We start from the raw sequence: 22,679 nt of genomic DNA on the forward strand, positions 1-22,679 counted from the left end.
TTGAGCTGCTCCAAAACACATTATATAACAGGATATGTACAAGAGAGGTGGTGCTGTTATTTTTTTTTTTATTATTATTATTATTATTATTATTATTAAATTTGACATATTAATTAAAACATATTATTCATTAACATATTAATCGAAAATGTACCACAACCGTAAGGACAAAGAGAAGAGCGGGGGTGAAATCGCCTCAGTTCTGAACATACCAAATGAGTGTAGAAAGCTGCTAGCACGCATCTGAAACATCAAAGATGTTTAAACATATATTTAGCAAGATATAATGCAGGTACACCACGTCCGCTAAGGAAAAATACTAAGTATCAATGCTGTACAAAGTAACAAAATTAGGAAATTTGAAATGTATTTATGCATTTTACAGCTATGTTTGGACAAACTGAATTGTATTAATCCCAGAGCAAATCCAATAAAAACAGCAATTTTAAGTCAGCAAAATCCCACTGCAACAGCTGATTAGGAATTTATCATTCACAGTCATCAACAGATCAACAGTTAAATGTATAATTAAAACTAGTGTCTCCAACAGAGCAATCTAACAGGTTTCTAGAAGTCTCAGAATCAATCTAAAAATTTCATCCTTCTCTACATGTTAAAAGACTGCCACATTTATGTCCACAGCCTGATACAAAAAAAACGTCCCTGTCTCGGTCCAATAAGAATTTCTGAGAGCCTGTTACATTACTTAATGGGTGTGAAAAGGAAATTGTGTGAACGGAGAGGCTAAGAGGCCCATAAAACCATTTTCATAAATGAACAGTACTCCGCTGCTCCCCAGACAAGTTTGCGATGGACTGCAACGTTTTTATCCCCTCTATTTGGTCCAAGCTCTGTGCGCATTATGTGCTGAATAATTGAATCAAGCTGTGATTTGGTTCTGTTCCATTTAACAAGAGCTGAGATGTTTCATGACTGTGGTTCTCCTGGCTTCCTATCTCTTGTAAAATACCTACTCACTGCCAACAGCTCCACAACATGCGCTCTCTGCTTAGCACCTTGTGTGATGAGCGCTACACTTCAGTTTCCCTAGTAATGCCTGAAAAACCAAACCGGTAGGGCACTCACCACTGAGAGGATCCTTCTGTGCCGGTTATCTCCAGAACGTCGTAGTCTTCTTCCAATTGAAAGTCGGAAAAGACCAAAGCGATGGTGTCACCTGGTTCGGCCAGCACGGTCCAGGTGCAGTCTGCATTGTTGTTGTACTCCCGGGGGTAATTTGGACTGGTGATGACACCACTTTGACCCCGTAGCGTGCCGCCACAACCATCGTCCGCTGTGAAGAGGTGACACACACAAATACAGACACATTTAACTTAATAAATCAATTTATTTGACCTTCTGGAGGAGAAATTGCTGGAAGGGGGGGAGGGGGGGGGGTGTCTTGAGATTTCGGGCAACCCTCACAGGTCAGTGATGCAACACACTGTAACATCGGGCTAATTAATTGAGATATATGTAAAATTATGTTCATTATTTGTAGTCAAAACCTGGTCTACTCTTTAAAACTGTGTTAAGGAGACAATTATATAACAAATAGGCACTTAAAGGCTGCTGTGGTAATTGAGCCCCCTGGCTCTCCCAACCTTCCTTAGTGAATCACATGCAATCTCTCTATATTGCGCTCTATATTGTGAGGAAACAGAGCCAAGCCGACTGTGGGTGAAGGCGAAGCAACAGACCCACTGACTTCCCTCCCCCGTTTTTTTTTTTTTTTTTTTGCTATGCATCCCTCCCCTGAGAAAAGGAAGAAATCAAAACTGATCAGCTTGAGACAAAAAAGAAGGAAAATCTGACCACGCCCCAAGCCACTACCACAAGCCACACCCCCCAGTACTCACTATTAAAAAATAAATATTTTAGCACATTAAAAGATATATCTTGTATTGTAAAAATGCATACTGTCCTGTAAAAAATAAAAAGCAGCATTTTATAATCATGACAACAATATAATATATTATAATAAAGTACTATAATATATTATTGTAAAGTATATATAATTATTATTATTATTATTATTATTATTATTATTATTATTATTATTATTAAAATACCTGCCAAAAGTTTGAAAAGATTACAATTATTAAGGATTTTGAAATAACTATCTTCTGCTCATCAAGGATTAATTTATTTGATCAAAATAAAGTAAAAAATAATAAATAATTAATAATAATAATAATGATAATAATAATAATAATAATAATAATAATAATAATAATAATAATAATAATAATACATTTTAATACATTTTAATAAATTTTAAAATGTAATGTTATTCCTGTGACACAAAGCAGAATTTTCTTCATCATTACTTCAGTTTTCAGTGTCACATAATCTTTTAGAAATCATTACTCTCAAGAAACATTTCTGATTATTATCAATGTTGAAAACAATTTTGCTGCTTCATATTTTGTGTGGAAATGATGTTGCATTTTATTTTTCAGGATTTTTTTGATAAATATAAAGTTTAATGAACAGCATTTATTTGCATTCATCAAATATACTAATTCAATTTGTTAATGCATTTATTAAATAGAAATTATTTTAAATATCTTTCATGCATGATGAATAAAAATTATTCATTTTTCTCTTTTTTAAATCGTATACAAATGTTTGAGGTATCATTGTTTCCACAAAAATATTAAGAGCAAAACTGTTTCTAACATTTATTAGACATTTATTTAGAAATGTTTCTTGAGGAGCAAATCAGCATATTATAATGATTTCTAAAGGATTATGTGACACTGAAACTTCTTCGTAAACAACAACAGATTTATAAACGTTTCTAATGACGAATGTTGCGTTCCCAAATGCAAATTAAAGCGGCTCAAACCAAGAGCAGCACTAACAGTGAGTGAATCACAACTAAAACAGTACTGTAACAACAGACATGGAACGCGTCACACTACAGCCTATTATATAATTACAGCACAACCATTGTGAATTTTATGACAGCACTACCAATCTCAAATGATCACCCCCATTCATAAAAAGTCACCGGATCGAGTAACACGTATCAGCGCAGATTCTGCTCGCGTTTGGCGCTTTGAATCGTTTGAACGCTTTAACTGTCAGATGGCGCCGCGAGCTCGTGCAGCGCTCTCAGGACCATTCCGTCCATGATGTTTCTTTTCGCAGTTTATTTAAGGCCATTTGGGCGATTTCAATCACCATGCAACAACCAAACGCCTAATCAATGGACTGCGCTGTTGTTTATCAAAAAATTATTGTTCTGCTGATGAAAAATCTTTTGAAAAAAGTTTTGAAAAGTACATGTGATCTAGGACCTTCAAACAGTGTGTGCCATTTTGAAAACTAAGCCTCAAAGCCTCGGTCATCAATAAAAAATTTTTATTTTTATTTTTTTTTATTTTTTTTTTTACTTAAATGTACACTACTGGTGGTGGTTGAGGAGATTACCCGCTTCTATGTAAAGTGCTTTGATTGCCCAGAAAAGTGCTATATAAATGTAAGGAATTATTAATTATTAATTACTTCCATTCAAAAGTTCGGGGTCGGTAAACTTTTTGAAATGTTTTTATGTGCTTATCAAGGTAACATTTATTTGATCAGAAATACAGTAAAACAGTAATATTGTGAAATATTACAATTTAAAGTACATGGTTTATATTTAAATACATTTTAATTGGTAATTAATTCCTGATGGCAAAGCTGAATTTTCAGCAGTTATTTGATCAGAAATACAGTAAAAAAATATGATGATTATCCAGAGAACTTCTTATTGTCAAAATGAATATCCTATATATATATATATAATGCTGATATTACTATCATAGCTAGAGAAGTAATACATATATCTTATATGATACCTATATATATATATATATATATATATAGTATATATATATATACATACATATATATATGTATATACATATATATACATATAACATATAATATATAATATATACATATATTAGATATATATATATATATATATATATATATATATATATATATATATATATATATCCATATATATATATATATAATACTATATATATATATATAAAAGATATATCCTACTGCCCTGTAAAGATATATCCTACTTACAATAAAAAAGACATCTCTGCCCTGTAAAGCCCCAGTTTGATAGCTACAGAAGATATGTTGCCTTCCAGGCATGTAAAGGAGCAAAGAGCCTCTGTGTGAGCGAGTGAGTGACTCATAATGATAACTAGGAGGCTCTCTGGGGCAAAAGTAGGGCTGAGGGAAAAAGAGTGATGGGAGATTTGTTTAGGAGGCGTTTGAGTTGGCGTTCGTGTGTGAGTTCGAGAGGGAGGAAGGAAAGACAACGCGAGAGAAAAAGTGAGTCATCACACCTACCTAGCAGGCAAAATTCTCTCTCACCAACCAAATAAACAAACTCTATGTCAGCGCGAGTGCAGAGTGTGTGTATATGCCTCTCACAGGTGAATGAGCTTGCTTGTCACTGATGGGTGATGAGTTCTTCTCTGACAGGCCAGCATGGGATTCATTAGCGGTGACTGGCTAATCGCATGATTTCTTTTCTGTGAGTGGAAAACGGCGAGAGGACCTGGGCCCTGTCAGTGTTTCATCAGATCTGTCACTCTTACATTTCCCCAGAGAGACTCAGAGCATATGTGAGGAGCAGCCTATGAGAGTTCTAGAACAGAGGGATGGAGAGATGAAAAAAAAGCGCAATGGAGGCAGGGGAGGGAGGAATTGGAGGGAGGACCGGCTATTGATATTCCAGCCGTGAGTTTCATCACACTTCAGTAGAACGTTGCCGATCACTGGCCTCAGCTATGCCTCTCAGTTAGGTCGTTTGATCTTGTAGAGACTTTGTGACTTCATGTCTAAACTGCTAATATTTATAAAAGGCTCTGTGAAAAGGCTCTGTGCAAAAACCTAAAAGCATCACTAAAAACTAGATTAACAGTTCATGAAGGAAATTCCAGTGCTTGCAAGTGCTGGCATTAATGATTACATACTGTATATGCAAGGAACACAAGACCAATCACAATTCACTAAACATACAATATTGTTAAAAAACTTTTATTATATATATTTTCTTATTATTATTTTTTAAATAAATTAATACTTTTATTCAGCAAGGATGCATTAAATTGTTCAAAAGTGACAGTAAAGACATGTAGAATTCTACAAAAGATGTATATTTAAAATAAATGCTGTTTTTTTTAACTTTCTTTTCAAAGAATCCTATGCTTTTTGAGCACAAAATCAGCATATTTCCAAAGGATAGCAGTGAAGACAAAGTAAAGACTGCATAAAAAAAAAATTTAAAAAAAAAAAATAAAAATAAATCAGCAACACCCTAAAATTATATTTTAAGACATTAAATATAATTTATAGTTTCATTAAAATGTATAATTTATAAATTATATTTTATGACATTTAAATAAAAATCAGTTCTTTCAAATAATAATAAGATTTCACAATATTGCTGTTTTGCTGTATTTTAATATAATCAAATAAATGCAACTGTGAGCATAAGAGAATTCTTACAAAAAAAAACTAAAATAAAAAAAAAAAACTAAACTGAAACACCCCAAACTTTTGAAAGGTAATGTATATTTATAAACTATACTTTGTATATTATTTATATTACATTACTTTACATTAAATACAATACAATATATGCATTTTTATTGTGTAAGTTTCTTATTTAATTACGGAGCCTTGCACATGGCATGCAGGAAAACAAATAGTAGGCTAAATCGTGTGCACGGTTTACTAATTCCTTCCCTTGATTTGCTAAATCGTGTACATAATTTATAAATCAGGAGAACAAATTAGTAAATTGTGGAACAAAATAGTAATCGTGTGAACACCTGAGTACATTGAGGGAACAAAACAATAAATTGTGCACAATATTTATTTATTTTTCCTTGTATGTCATGTGCGGGCCAACGTATATAACAGTTGAGGGAATGACGGTATATTTTCATTTTTCTCTCTTCTGACTGCAATTAACATTTTGGAAAGACTATCATTGACTTTTTCTTTTACTACTGGAGCAAATGGAAACACAAAAACCTTACTTTCTGTGATACTTTCTGTCATTTTCCCATCACCACTATAGAAGTACACCCAGCAGTAATGATTTTTGGTTCTGAGAACCCCAGAAATGTGAAAAGTGTCCATCACTGAGTGGTATCAGAAAGAGATAAGCATAAGCTGTTGGTTTTACCACAACAGAGCCATTTCTGTGCCATGATACATGAAGTACAATGTAAAATATATTAGAGTACGCAGGGCATTCTTTGCCATAGTATGTAAAAAAAAAAAAAAAAAAAAGGCACAGTAACAAAGCACCCATAGTTTTGTAGTTTTGCCCCATTTCCTGACAAATACTGTACATAACAGAATTCTGGCTTACATCAATCAGTTATCTTAATAAGCTCAAGCAGACCTTTGAACTGCCCAAGGAAGTCAAATGTCAAAGTGACTTGTTCAATTGCCTTGAATAAATGGATTATGTGTGATGCATAAAGATCTAAGCCCCTACAAAAGATGGTCTGCATGTGTTTCATGTTTCTTCATACTGCCTTCCTCGGGCTCTGCGGCTGCCATGGTAACACAGCAGTGAGTGGTGTGCAGCGGCACCCTGAGACCTGAGAGCCAGCACTGATAGAGAAGAACAACGGGGAAAATAAAAGGATTTTAGAGTAATAACAGATTCATCCAATCCCGTAAGAATTCAACTCTTTGGTTTTCTCTTATCTTCCTTTTGGAACGAGCATCCTGTTCAGTGTGCCATAGAGGATGGGGCACGCCAGCAGCCCACCATTTTGACGTTTTGAATGCAGAATACTGAATCCATTCCCCTGCGAGTGAATGAGGGGGTTGAGAGGGCTGTGAGGATACAGACCATGCGAAGATGCTTAGAGATCTGATATTCTTCTGGGAAAGTATTTATTTTTGTATATAAATATAGACTTATTAGATCAAATATTTATAATATGCTCTATAGGAAGTGGTAAATAAGGCAGACTGATCGCTGTGTAGAGGCCTGGAAGATATATAATCAGTAATGAGGACAGAGAAGCAAGATGGCCTCTGGAGCCTTACTGACACTGTGTGACTCCTTTAAGGGAAATGACCCAACCTCCTGCCACCTTCTGGCCACCCATAAACAGAGCCAGAGAGGAGGCTGTCTGCTGTTGGCTACCACAGCCTTTTATTAGCGGTTCTCTCTACATGTTTACAAAGCAGAACTTCATTTGGTGTCAGTCGCATGGTTAATGAATCAGAAAACCATTAAAATTGGAGAGAGATAAAGCATGCAGGATGATAGAGGATACAAAAATAGATAAGATTTCCAACTGCTAACTCGACATATAGAACAGCTATTTAGTGCCAAACTGTAAAACATAACTTCCCTTCTGACTTCAGTCTTTACAAATCATTTTTCTTTTCTTTTATTTTCTTTTCTTTTTTTATGTGGCACTAAGATGTAGACAAACAAGATTTAAAAAGATTGCAATAAATAGATGCAATGGTTGCCACAAAATTGCTAAATAAATAAAAATAAAGTAAAATAAAAATGTAAGATGTAAGAATGAGCAACTGGAGACATATGGTTGGATCGGGACTCAGCAAATCCATGAACTGCTAACACCTGGTACGAGAAAGCAGAGTGGTGTGATGATGAGAAAAATATATGGATGAAAAGACTAAAAACTGTACAATGTAAAAGAAGAATAACGAGGGGCAGAAGGACGCCAGTGAAGGATAATGGAGCTTCAGCACTGGCAAAAGGGGGTTTTCTTCTGGCATTGCGTGTCTGTGCATGTGTGTCTTTACATGGGCTTCCTGTCCACCAGCCCGGGCACAGATGGCCCTGGATCATACTGGTCTGCGAGACCACACTCACACTCGATCTGGAGACCAAAGCTACAGTGCACTGCACTTGCATATGTCTAATACATTATACATGCTATTATCTGTGGGGCATGTTTTCATTGTTTTATTAACTGCAAGACCTGTGTATGTTTTTATGAGATTGTCATGAATATGTGAATATGCCCATGTAGAGTTCATTTATGCATATTTATGAGCCTGTGCTTTGCGTATAAGAGAATGGATGCAAAATATACTGTAAGCACATCACATCAGTGGGGGCTCAACATTGTGTTAATATTTGGCCTCAAACTGTCAGCATGTTTTCAGAGCATCATGACCGAGAGCATTTGGATATCCCTCTCCCCCAGTCAACAGCTAACAGGCTACCATGTGACCTCGCTGTCTCACACAACACGTCTGTGCGGCTTTCACACGTCGGCAGGTATCACCTCGGGGGTCTCTGCTGCGTCTCATCCTGGAAAAATAGAACTTTGCAGCCAACCTGCTACTAAACGCTGGGATATCAGTCAGTGCTGATAAAGACACTTGGTAACCTTTTTGGAGTCTCTCTTGAGGAGGTTCAGTCCCTCCTCGCCCATTTGGAGCACCCTGGACTCACCTCGGCAGTATGGCAGGGGGAAGTCCCAGGCAGCAGTGCCGGAGGAAGTAGCCAGGCAGGAAAGCACGGTGTGGCCCTCCAGCACATAACCCTGGTTGCAGCTGTAGCGGATCTTGTCCCCGATGTTAAAAGTAGAGCCCTGCTGGATGCCATTCACCAGTTGACCTGGATTCCCACAGGTGTAGCTTGGAAGGGCTGGAATGGGACAGAAACAAAATTTTTAAATTTAAACCATATATAAATATATATAAGGTATCCCTGTTAAAAATTATATTTAAACTGAAATAAACTGCATTGTAATATATATATATATATATTTTTTTTTTTTTTTTTTTTTTTTTTAATCAAAAAAAAAAAAAAATCTTGGTGAGTCTAAGAGACTTCTTTCAGACACATTTTACATCTTTACAAAAGTGTAATATAGATGTAGGGTTCCAATTCACAGTAATAGCTTGAAATTAAATATCTATAATGTACAGTAACTTCATAATACATAATACCTATAAAACCACAGCATTACTGATTTTTACAGACATTATGTATATAATCCATACAAGACATACTGACAACAGCACATTAAAGTCAGTTTACTAGGTAAACTAACAATTTTCAACATTTCAAAAATGTCAAATAACCATTCAGACAATAATTAGAGTTTTGCATCAGTCTGAACAAACTCTCAAACTCTAAGATCTATGGTGGGGTACATTATGTACACTGGTATAGTTTGTAATTGATATAAAAACAAGTTGTCCTAAATCACAAAACTGAACCACTATTAATGACTTAATTTGCATCTTTGCCCACTCCTGGTCACATTAATATATTAAATCCATTTCCCACAGCTTCTTGTTTCTGAATAAATTGCCTTCATAGAGCAGCACACATTCTTCATTTCTCTTACAGTACATCCACAGCAGACAAACGTAAGCATGTGTGCATGTGAAGTTTGAGGGTAAATCCAAAGCGAACAAAAAACATGAATAAAACATTGAAACTGGCACTTTTGAGTAAACAGCTGCTGCTTGTACTTACGGTGCTACAAATATACAACATCGAACCACACAATCGAACCAAAAGCCTTTTCCATTCCCATTCTTTTCTGAAGCAGACGGCCATCTAGACCAACTTAGCATTGGTAGCAAGTCGAACATCTACAGTAGTGTGGATTTACAAGGTCACCGGTTTCACTACTGCTGTGTGTGTTATGCAGAACTGACGTCCACAAGGTTAATTGTTATAAATAGAGGTTCACATTTTAATGCTGATAACTTTGGAAAAATCTCTAGCATAAAGCTGTGGTGCAATTTATCAGCAGACTCAATCGATCCGCCCTCACTTTCGCTGTGCACAAGTCAGTTTTGTGGACAGAAAAGAGGACTGTTAATTAAGACTCTGTTTAGGTCAAAGAACAAACACAGGGTCAATGGATTGTCTTTTTGCATTTGAATCCACCTCAGTGAACAATTTCCGTCATTGCAAGGCAATCACAGATACATCGGTGGATTGCTTCCGTTACTCTGCGCTTTTTTTTGGCAGTTAAAAATCTTAGATTAACTTACTGTACTGTATATGTCCTTAAATGAGAAGCATGACCAATAGAGCATTTAGGAATGGTCTTCTAATTCAGCATTTGTCCTTATTTTAGATTCTTAATTGATAATCAATTGCTTCCCACTTCACTGTATTCCAGCACATGGACATATTTCTCCACTAAGTCTAAATACAAATACATATAACGCCATTGCCCGTTGATTTAGGTAAGCCGCTTTAGGATTGGAGTGAATCATTGTGCCAACCAATTAAACATTCCTCAATTCATTTGAATTTGGTTAAAAGGTCTCTGTTTTGAGGTGCAAGAGGCGCAGATGCTTTAAACCTTCTGTACATTTCAATTTTTCTGGAAATTAGACGTATTAAAGAACCTTTGTGTGATACAGATGGTACTGTTTACTACTGCGGTTACTTGGCGTGTGATGAACATCGCAATGTCACGGTCTCACAATGTTCCATTATAATCTACAGTATCACTTGCATTGTGCATACACTTACCTTGTTATGATGAGAGGATTCGAAAGCTTACGTAACTCGGCACCGAATCAAAACTCAGGTGTTTTGATCGGTGAGGGGACACTTGAACTTAAACACCTCTGATTGGCCATTGCGTAAAAAAAAAAAATAATAAAAAAAATCAACATATATGTCTGTGATTGACTACATTACTCAACACTGCACAAACACACTGTAAATAGACACCTTGAAAGCCCTCCTTTGCTCAAACACAAATACGGATTTGAGTGTTTGCCAGATCTTTTTGGTCAATATTATATTTTTACAGCCTCAGCTGAGGGTGCTCTTACTTTTGTTTAAGGGTGTTTAGCACCCATAGAACCAGCTTGCTTCAGAATAATGTCACGGAGATCATTCATGAAGTTGTTTGAACACATGGCATCCATGCACATCTGAGCACATGCGCACTTTGTTCAGAGCTGTAATAATGTGATTAAGGCATTTGCATGACTGTTTATTGCAATTAAAATCAGCATATGCCACATAGAGTGTGTTTACATGCACCCTCATAATACGGTTATTACGGGATTTTGGCAATATTACATTTAAACTTTACCTCATGCAAACTCAATACTTGTTTGAGTTACTAGTTAGTTAAATGTTTGAGTGCCTCGTGATCTATATACACTCTGAGCTGATCTGTCAACTCAGCTGTTTAAGAAATTATTGCAAGCTTTATTTATCTGTAGCCTCTGTGACTCCAGATGTTATATGATTCAGCTCCAGATGTTCACCTGTAGCATGGGCCACATATCTAGCATTGAAGGGGGATTTGTCATATGTGTTGTATTTGCAGTGATGGGGAAACTGTTTTGAAGCTTACTTGAGTCAAGTACTGACAAGTTACTATTTTGAGTAGTTAGCAACATGTAGAAATCACCATTCAGCATTCTCATTCACTTTAAATGGAAAACCAGCCTATCTAGTCACGTTATCTTGCTCATAACCTTTATAAATGTCAAACCTGTTCTTTTCTGTGCAGCAAATATGCATTATGATCATTGTCTATCAAGTTCAGTCACAATTTTAAATTGTTTATTAAAAAAAAAAAAATGCACATTATCCTGCATATTATACACCTACACACCAATAAATAAATTAAGTTACTTGCTACACTCAGAAAATGTTTGTAAAGTTAACTTAATTCAATTAAGGGAACTTTTCCACGTAATTAGGTTAGGTTGGTTCAACAAGAATAAAACTTCCATTTGTTAACTTATATTGGTATGAAAAGATTGATTATACGCTCTAGCCCTGTACAAAAACATTAGACATTGCAATGCTGCAGTTGACCAATTAAGAAGTAATTTATAGTGCAATATTATTTCCTGCAAGATATGAATGGATATATATATATCCCCACTGGCATCCTTGTTTAATTTTAATCGTAAGAAGGGGAATCCTGTGAGATTCCCACCCCGAGGCTTAATATCAAAGCTATATGAGTTCCACCCTGGGAGGACAGGGACAGTTGTGGAGGTCACAGTGGGACACTGCACACAGCATGGTGTCCTTGTACACATGTTCTCTTGTTTCCTCTATGGTATGATATACTCAAAAGCTGGAGGAAAAGATTTGTTGAGGAAACTGGAAATTGCATGGTCATGTAAATGAAAAAAGTCCCAAAATGAATGCCCCTGTAAAGCTGTTGCTGTGCTTCATTATTTATTTCTTTATTGATTGATTGATTGATTGTCAGTCATGAAGTAACATGTTCCCAGTTCTTAAAGCGATCTCAAAGTGTATCTTAAAATATACATCACCACAGTTTTTCATGTTTTTGAAAGAAAACAGTTTTGCAGGCAAGAGTCAAAATGTTAATTGCTGTTCACGAAAGATGGATGTTAAAACAACAGATAACTTTCACATGAGGCCTTATACTGGCTTTTGCAGCGTTACATGGAAGCTACACTTGGCAGCGGGGGAAGGATCAAGACAGATCAAGGGAGGGTAGAAAAAATGAGTGGTATACAAAAGGGATCTGAGAACAGAAAAGTACAGATGTGTTATTTTTAGTCCTTTTTTTCTTTCTTTTTTTTTGCTCTTATCTTTTGGCTTTGGACTTTTCATACCAGTGTTTGTTCATACTGAAAGTGGAGCACACTTGATTTGTTATTGTTTAGTAGTAGCAAATATTAATTGTTTTTTGGTCATCATTTTTTAGTGTAATAAGTTGCCTAGGTAGATGCTAACCTAATATGTGTAATATTGTGTGACTCATTACTACGCCATAAAAATAAATGTCTTTTTTTTTACAAATTTTATGTAAGTAAGCCAAAATCAAAGTGATTGCGTCTCAAATGCATTTCACGCGTAATCGTTTTATACAAACATGTTGAGTACCCCTTATTTTCTTCTGCTGAAGTTAGTCACCCCAGCAACATGTCTTTCTCTGCTTCCTCATTTTTCATTTAAAAATGTCTGATTCTCTGTTCAATACCATTCTTTGAGCATGCTTTACATCTCTTCTTTCACATTTGTCTCAGGCCGGCAGCTTTGTGTAATTTAGGAGCTGCTACAGAGGCTCTGATATGCTTCCTTGATCCCTGTTAGGCATGGATTGATTTCACAGGGATGGACATGGAAATCTCACAAATGGCAGGGTGATTTCTGAGAGGACGCAAGCACTCACACACGCGGACAGGCTGCCTGACTGACGTCTCGTCCAGGAATTCCTGCAAGCAGCATTGTACACAATCCCTGCATGTCCCTGTCCACAAAGACATTTTCCATTGAACTTATAAAGCATCAGTATCCTGTCCTTTCAAATCCCTGTACGCTTCAATTGTTTTGTGAACAAAATTATTTGTGTATATATATATATATATATATATATATATATATATATATATATATATATATATATATATATATATATATATATTTCCTCAAAAAAAAAAATTGGAGGTAGATACATGGTCAGAATTGCTGCATGGAAATTCTTAATTTATATATATATATATATATATATATATATATATATATATATATATATCTATATATATATATATATATATATATATAAATATATATAAAATTAAGAATTTCCATGCAGCAATTCTGACCATGTATCTACCTCCAATTTTTTTTTTTTTTTTAATTTTTTTTTTGAGGAAATAGATAAATACACAAGCCATTATACAATGGGCTACTTTTATGGTGCATTTATTTATATATTTGGCTGAAGCAATATAGTAGCTTTGTTTGAGGAATCCAATTTATTTTTTATTTTTTTTCATCTTCCCCTCAGCTGCAGCTTGCGAATATCATTTTCCAGTCATACAGTAGTTTGTTTGTGATAACACATAAAAACCAAAATGTCTGGTTTAATGAGTTGGTTACTTTTTTTTGGGGGGGGGAGGGTGTCTAAATTTTAACATAAATGCAATTTGAGGGAAATAAGTATAATAATTTAAATTGCAACCATCAATCATCACCAAATCAAATGTAAGAATATGGTGTGCATGATGTATTTGTTGGTTTTAGATGGTCCCTTAGGGATCTTCATATCCTGTTGTCATTGTATTAACTTTTCCCCCACTGCATTTTGAAAAAAACTTGCCAGCCACCACCAGCATTTTTGATCATTTTTACAAAAATGTCATGGCCTCCAGAATATTTTGTTGCATGAATATCTGAATATGCAATACATCAACGTACAGAACAGAGCTTCTACTAAAAAAAAAAAAAAATTCTAGCTTCAATCATTATTATTTTATTTATTTTTTTTCAACACTTGAATTCAGGTAAGTTTTAAAAAAAAAAAAAAGCAACATTTAGATCAAAAAGCTGAAAAAATTGCATTTTCATCAAAGACTACATCTTTTTTTGTTGAAGATCGCATTATCGCAGTGTCCCCGAGCATATAACAGTGAAAACACAGGAAAGCATTTTCTCATAAATAATGGAAAATTTTGTTTGGTTAGGGAAAGAGTTAAAAAAAGAAGAGCTGAATGAATGTTTGAATACTGAAAATCCAACTGGGTTGAAATAGCACAAGGCTGAGAAAAAATTTACAAAATCTAAAAAAAATTCTGTGACAACTTTTCATTTAAGATCTACTAAGACTTCAGTGTCTGCCTTTTGGTTTACCAAAGCATATATTCATTTATCTTGTTTTTGAATGCAATTGTACAGTTCAGCAGGATGCAGTAAGTAACATTATTACACATAAAGTTTTACTAAGGTGCATGGGTCTGTAGCTAAATAGCTTTGAAGGCAGATAACAGAGATTATTTTGTCTGTGGGTGAGTGGTGTGAATCAGCTTGTGAGACCGCCGGTTCTTAGAAAGAGCAGACTAATGGAGGTGTAAACGGTAAAGCCAGAGCTACATTTGGAAACTCTTCCTCAGACACAGGGGTCCCTCTAATGTGTGAAACAGAGAAGATACAAACAGGCACGAGCTTACTGACACTCCCGTCCTTCTGTGTTCCACGCTGACACTGGCTCACTGCACCCAGGTGGACCTGTGCCTGTTGCTGTGGCAACGCGATGAGCAGAGACGAAGGTCTCGGAGTATGTTGCTATGGAAAGCAAGCTCACATTATTTACTCAGCTGATTCATTTATCACACCATATAAGAAAATAAATCGGCTAATTCTGAATTAGTAAAACATCCAAGGTCTGTTTTTTCTTTGCCAGAGGTGCTCAGTCTCTGTCCCGCTGTGGTGTGAGGCTATATAAAAGTGTGTATGAAAGGCTTTTAATAATGCGCCAGCCATAGCATGCCCAGGTGGTTTGAAATTTTCTCAGCGGTGGAGCTCTTTAGAAAGTGAGAGTGACAAGACGCCTCAAGATTAAGCATATTGGCCCTAAGTGTGCTTGAGAAAGAGGTATCAAAGAAAGAAAAAGCTGCCCGGCCTAGCGAGGTGACATTTGCTACCTCAGTCACAAAAAGATGTAGATAAGAATTATATAAAGACATGGCATACACATTTTTGGAAGCCCAGAGGGCCTATGGTAAAAGACATGTTTACTGGTTATAAGAGGAGCTGACCTTCGGCAGTTATGTGATTTAATTTAACCATAGCACACTAAAATTTCTTACTAAATTAAATTTTCATCTCTGTTAGTGTTTATATAAAATGAGGCCAACTTGGTGTCTTTTTAGCAGCTTGCATTGTCTTTAAATGCTGAGTTGCAGAAGCTGTGCAGTTAGCAGTGTATGCCAAATGCATTTGTTTAATATTAATTAATAATTATTTTTAATATTTTAAATTAATATCATTTAAATATTTGGGCTCTTTCAGTTTTTCTGCAACAATCCACAACAATGCAGTATTTTGATCAAAAGTGACTGCAAATAATGTTACGAAGACATTTGTAAAAATATCTTTATTAAATCCTGTTCTTTTGAACTTTCTATTCATTAAAAATAAAAAAAATCATGAAAAAAATGGATCAGTTTACACAAAAATACTAAGCATTAGGGGTCACGTAATTTTATTTAAATTTAAATTTTTAATTTCATTGAATAAAAATAAAATTTCCATAATACAATTGTAATGCTATTTAGAAATATTACTGTTTTTTACTGGGTTTTGTTTAAATAAAAGCAGCTTCAGTGACCATAAAGCATTTTAAAAATCTTACCCAAAACTTTTAAACGGTAGTGTATATTTTAGAATATAGAATATTTTATATAATATGTTAACATAATGACATAATGTAGTATTACTGTTTATTTTGGTTAGATTTTTTTTTTTTTATTTATTTATTTATTTTTATTTTTGCTGTCTGAATGTGCCCTGTCTAAATCACAAAATAGCATGCAGCTAAAAAAAAAAAATATCCACAGTTACTAATATACATTTTCTGACATATATCTTTTGAAAATGATCAGTCGGCCAAGATTTGAACTTGTCATCCTGCATACTTAAAATAAGAAATGTCAAGCTACAACATCTCATACTAAGTGAGAGGCTGTGACCCCTGAGGGCTGGAATTCTAGATTCGCTCCTGGAAGAGACACTGCTCTTCATGCCTCTTGTTCTTTCTTTCTTCTTGAAACTTTCTGACTGCAAAATTCTTGAAGTATTCTGTTCCACAGGCTTTAAGGGACCAAATGGATATACAATCTTGAAGTTTGGGGTCTATTTGAGTGCTTATTAATGTTTCATTGGCTTTGGTTTGCTCATCTAGAGCCCCTGCAGTAACAGGTTGTCACTAACAGCCTTGTGGGTATTCTCTTAGGAAGATGAAACTAGGTTCACTCCAATTTATGGGTTTATTTCTTGTTCTAAAACAGTTATCACAATCACACTTATATTGTTAGCTTGTTTGTGTGTGTGTGTGTGTGTGTGTGTGTGTGTGTGTGTGTGAAAATTTTCACAACCAAATGTGATTATGAGCTGGCCAAACTACCAATTAATTGCCTCTGAAATCCTGCAGTTTATGGCACCTCTTGCCAGCTCAGAGATGATAAATAAATAAATAAATATAAATATGTATACATAATGAAGAATCAAAGCAGGTTTCCTCTGGGCAGATGCTGAGCCAATTATGAGCACATAATGTTACTGGCCATTCAACATGAGACAGACACCTTCAACCCTCAGTGGTTTTAGAACATAAATTCTGCATTTATTAAGCTTATCTCCACCCTAACTCTGAGTCTGCTTTTCTGCTGACACACTAAGAAAATAGAAATAAGCTAGATCCAGATAAAACATAAAGAGACCAGAGCCCTTGTGACCCAGAGTACTGAGAAAAAAAAAAGAGAGAAAAAAAAAAAAACACTTAAAGCTGGAGTATTCTTGACTTTCACACAAACTTTGGATTAAGTGTGAATCCATTGACTCATTCAAATGTTATAATGGCTTGCACAAAAAAATTTTTGACGGAAGAACCCACTGTTGATTTAACACTTGTTGAACATTATGAATGAACTCTATTTGAAACAAGAGTTTGTAAAAAAGAAATTAAAAAATTTTAAAAATCGTAATATAATATAATATAATTAGGTCTGTAAATTTAATGCATTAATTGAATTAAAGGGATACTCCACCCCAAAATGAAAATTTTGTCATTAATCACTTACCCCCATGTCGTTCCAAACCCATAAAAGCTTCTTTCGTCTTCGGAACACAATTTAAGATATTTTGGATGAAAACCTGGAGGCTTGAGACTGTCCCATAGACTGCCAAAATAAATAACAGTGTCAAGGTCAACTAAAGGTATGAAAGTCTTCTCGTCAATCATCGTCAGAATACTCCATCTACCATCAGATGTGCAATCTGGGTTATATGAAGCGACGGGAACACTTTTTGAAAATAAAAATAACGACTTAATTCAATAATTCCTTTGTCAACGGTCTACTTTGTGTCTCTCCATATCACCGTATGCTGTGTATGCTCTTCTGTGTCATCCCCGCTACAAGGATGCGCTGTTTTATTTCAAATCAAAGTTAAATACACGTAGAAACAGAACATCCTTGTGGCACAGCTGATACAGAAGAGCATACACAGCATATGGTGATATGCATGTCTGATGGCAGATGGAGTATTCTGACGACGACTTTCATACTTTTTATTGACCTTGACACTGCTATTTATGTGGCAGTCTATGGGACAGTCTCAAGCCTCCAGGTTTTCATCCAAAATATCTTAAATTGTGTTCCAAAGACGAAAGGAGCTTTTACGGAAACGACATGGGGGTAAATGATTAATGGCAAAATTTTAATTTTGGTGTGGCTTATCCCATTAATTAGTTATGGAAAAATAACGCAATAATTTTTTTCAACAGTTAATGCATTCAGTTGATTCGACTGTCTTACACTTTAGAACTGTAATTTTTCTTACATTTCAAACCAACATGATGCAGGGCAACAACTCACTGCGTGATGTAGCTAGTCCATAAATGCAGTTATATGCCCCTGAAATTCAATATATCGGAGCAAAAAATGTCCCTGTATGAGTTTTTGTCTCATATTTGTCATATTATAAGCTATATCACACAAGCAGTGAGTGCAGTATAGCACTTGTGCTGTTTGTGTGCCGAATAGAGTGGAAATGTGATGTTACATAACAGTTCAGTGAATAGGAAGGTAATATTGTGTTACATTTTAAACACAATATTGTCTGTTTTTGCTCAGTTTTACCAGAAGAAATATTGCATATAAAGCCACAGCAGAACTGTTGCGGATCTCCAATCAACATAGCGTTGACTGATTGGTCTGAATGAATCCGCGTTTTAAACAAATCGGGTGAACCAAAGATTCAGTGGCCCATTCACAAAGATATACAGCCATATACATCATTCCTGAATGAATCGAATAAAATGCATTAATGAATGACTCAATGACTTACTCATTTACCACAACCTGCTGAGTTTTATTTTCTTATTTAGAGTATCATTTATAAAAAAAAATTAAAAAATAATATAAAATCATCTTCTGTAATGTTCCATAGTTTATGTTAGGCTGTTGTAGCCTAAACGTTTGTGTGTAATCAAATTTGTTGAATCAATTAAAATATTTCTTTCTAAAGAATCTACCTTTGTCAATGTCTACATGATACTTTTCTTATTTAACACAATAATGGCTTTAAATGATCTTTTGGGGGTATTTTCACAGTCAAATTTAATATGCTTAAAAATAAAATTAATTAGATTAAATTTTTTTTATCTACTGACGCGTTAAATTACGCGTTAAATTAATATAATATAATATAATATAATATAATATAATATAATATAATATAATATAATATAATATAATATAATATAATATATTATACTTATATGCTATATATATATATATATATATATATACAGATGGTAGACAACCAAAATGGGTAATACCGCCGCTGGCGTTAACTTCAAGTCAGTCAAGTGTTAAAATCCTTCGCGAAACTACCACCAGGTGGCGCAAAGGGACGGATTGCGAACTGAATGTAATTGTAAAATGAGATAAAAGGAGGAGGTAAAACAACAATAACATTATGATATAACATTGTACCATTTTTAAAAAACCATTAAAAAATGTACAGTGAGTTAATTTCAAAATGTAGGATAGTCTTAGGTTACAGTCTACTCATCAAAAATTAATAGAAGACCTTTATACAAAGGATCTTATGCTTGCAATTGTTATTAAACAGTCATTAAATAAGGCCTATATATACGGATAAATAGCTAAATGGTTTCATTTTCGGTTCATTCTTGGTTTGAAAATTTAAAAAAAAATCCTTCAGGTTCCATTTGCAGATAATGAGACACGGTCCAGCATTTAGCAATAATTATGATTCATTCTGTTATTATTCTTGATTTTTCAAACTGCTACACACTTTGCATTTTTTGAATTATGCCTTTACTGTGTGACCAAAAATTTTGTATTTTCTGTTTCAGCTGTTTGATCGCGCTGGTGCCTCGCTCACATTCATTGGAAACAGTAGCCGTTCACCGTGCCATTCGGGTGCGAGCAGCGGTCCACTTTGGCATATTTTTGTTAATTATGATTTTTAATTTTTTTTCCCCCCCGTCGATACTGAAAACAGCGTGTACTACAAAGCCTATTTTTTCCTAATGAATAATAGTTAAGCTTGAAATAGGCAACATCACGAATATGGAAACGTTTGGATTTCTCTCCCGAATGAGAGCCCAACCTTACCTTATGGTTCGCTTTATATTATTATTCATTTAATTTTTTTTTTTTTTTGTTTATAGCTAAGCCTATATTATTATATACTGCAATTTTATTTATCCATTAGAATTATATATTTGTAATTTATTGTTCTGTTCTGATAAATTTGTTAAATTTAAAGGATTTGTTGTTAAGTGAAGAGAACTAAAAATATCCTGTTGGCACATTATAACATTATTTGGCCAGCCGTTATTATTTCTGAATGTAATAAAATTCAACTTATACATGACTTATATATTCTTATATATATACTTATATATTTTTTCCTCTTCACAAACTTAATTTATTTTTTAGCCTGTTTTAAAAAATAAATAAATAAATAAATAAAATAACATGCAGCAAACGAAAATAGGTGATTAATCGGTTAAACAATTGTTACTGTGGGGTAATTATAATTATTATATACTTAGGAACAGAGTCTGGGCCTAATCTAGGCTATCCAGGGGTTTTTTTTTTTTTTTTTTTTAATTTTCATTGCATCTGAAAATGACTTTTGTGCAGCACATTCACGCTCAACCTTCCTCGCGCGTTGCTCAGCTGTGGACTATTTAAAAATGTTTGATATAAAGGTTGCTGTCCCATTTTTATACAGGAATTGTTCATTTAAAAAAAAAAAAAATCGAATTATATTGTTAGTTCTAGATTATATTGTTAACACAAGTTTTTTTTTAATTTAGGCTATTTTAACATGCACTGTGACATTTTACCCTTTTTAACTAAACTCCTTGAGATTTTAAAGTCAGTTTAATAGTATTGAAGTTCAAGTTTTTAAAAAAAGGTTTTAAATGCTTAAATTATTTCTATGAATTAATAATATGTTATCAGGTTTTAATTGCTTAAATTATTTCTATGAATTAATAATATGTTATCATGTTTATTCTTGTAGAAAATAAGTGTTTTATTCTTTAAGAAAATAAGGGAAAAAATAAGGGACGATCCAAATATTATTCATATTTGTTTTGCTTCACCTATTTATGTAAGCTACAATTATTCTAAAAAAAAAATAATAATAAAATGTAATTAAAAGTTCCATCGGCCTGAGTAAATTTGACCATTATAGAATTGTGACTTTAAAGGTTAGTGATTTAGGAGGTGAAAATACTGTGAAATTACAAATGTTATGGGATTTTAAAGCATAACAACTGAAGGGCTATGAAACGTTAGCCCAGTGGTTCTCAACCTTTTTTTCCAACGGGCCGCACTATGGTCCAAGTGCAAGTCTCGCGGGCCGCACTCATATCATTTACATATTACGTCATCAATACAAACCAACCTGATTTATAATATTATAGCCTAAATATTATGATATTTAATCGATTACATTCATTGAAATAAATTAATAATTCTACTCCCCATAAATAAAACACCTGATGCTGTCGGGAGCTGACCAATTTTGTGAAATTCGGCTCGAAAGGAGTAACAGCACAATGAAGTTGCGATTGTAAGTTGCAGTCTGTAAGACGCGCACGGGAGCATGACTTGACGCGCGACATTGCAGAAAATGTGCGTTCACAAATGTAGCCTATGTTGATCCAAATATGGAAAGCACTTTCGAATTTAATAAGATGAGGTTCTCTCCAGAGATGTTTTGCCACATTTCTGCAATTAAGGATGATTGCTGCGTAGTATGGGTGTTTCTATTTGCCTGAACTTCTTCAAGTGAGTTACGGCGCAAACCGAAAATCTAGCACTCTCCTTCACTGCTGATACTGCGACTATTCTTGTTTGTATGTGTTCATTCGCTGGCATTTTCCACATTTCTTTTTACTCCCTTAAAAACAAATTTGTCAATTCTGATGCTCAATTTTACCGAACTAATGGCTGTTGATGACTATTTGAATTGAATTCTGCCAAAGTGCGCGCTTGTATGTGTTCATATGCGGAACGTAGGTCTGCTCATGTCTGAAAATAATATATGAAAAACAAAAGAATTTTACATATAAACATTAGGCTATAGCTTATATTTCTTTAGTACATTTTTAAATGAATGTAAAAACTAAAATGAATTGTAAAACTGAAAGTTATTTTTTTTTAATTGTGTTCAGCATGGTGGGCCGCATTTGAATTCGTGGACTGGGCCGCGGTGTTGAGAACCGCTGCGTTAGCCAATAAAGCATTTTTTTAAACAATGGCACTTAAAGTTTTGAACTAAAATATTATTTCAACCATATAGCCTGTGAATAAACAAAATGCATACTTTTCAATGAAAGAACACTGAGAGTTTGCTTCTGGTGTTTGGATTTGTACTTCAATAATAAGCTCCAAGTTTAGGAATAGCCAACACGGTTTTTTTTTTTATCTCTCTCTCTTCTCTCTTCTCTCTCCTCCCTCTCTCTCTCCTCTCTCTCTCTCTCTCACTCTCTCTCTCTGTCTCCATCTCTTTAACTCTCTATTTAATAAACAGCATTAACTTACAATAAAATACATCTTCCTTCAGGTAGACTGAATGTTTTTCTGTCTTGCTAAATGTTGGGCTCATGATC

At 34.5% G+C, this 22,679-nt stretch overlaps 1 protein-coding gene across 2 annotated transcripts in view; it reads right to left on the reverse strand.

Annotated features, from left to right (window-relative positions):
* The window catches only part of LOC109107572 (CUB and sushi domain-containing protein 2-like), a 273,002-nt gene that overhangs the window by 181,994 nt on the left and 68,329 nt on the right, over window positions 1–22,679 (reverse strand). For both annotated transcript variants that reach the window (XM_042776949.1, XM_042776948.1), the window contains exons 4-5: window positions 8,489–8,683; window positions 1,087–1,294 (exon numbers count right to left, since the gene is read on the reverse strand). In XM_042776949.1, the coding sequence (XP_042632883.1) occupies window positions 1,087–1,294; window positions 8,489–8,683 (403 nt within the window). The remainder of the gene's footprint in view (window positions 1–1,086; window positions 1,295–8,488; window positions 8,684–22,679) is intronic.

The sequence above is a fragment of the Cyprinus carpio genome, chromosome A19, assembly GCF_018340385.1.
Source record: "Cyprinus carpio isolate SPL01 chromosome A19, ASM1834038v1, whole genome shotgun sequence".
Classification (NCBI taxonomy): domain Eukaryota; kingdom Metazoa; phylum Chordata; class Actinopteri; order Cypriniformes; family Cyprinidae; genus Cyprinus; species Cyprinus carpio.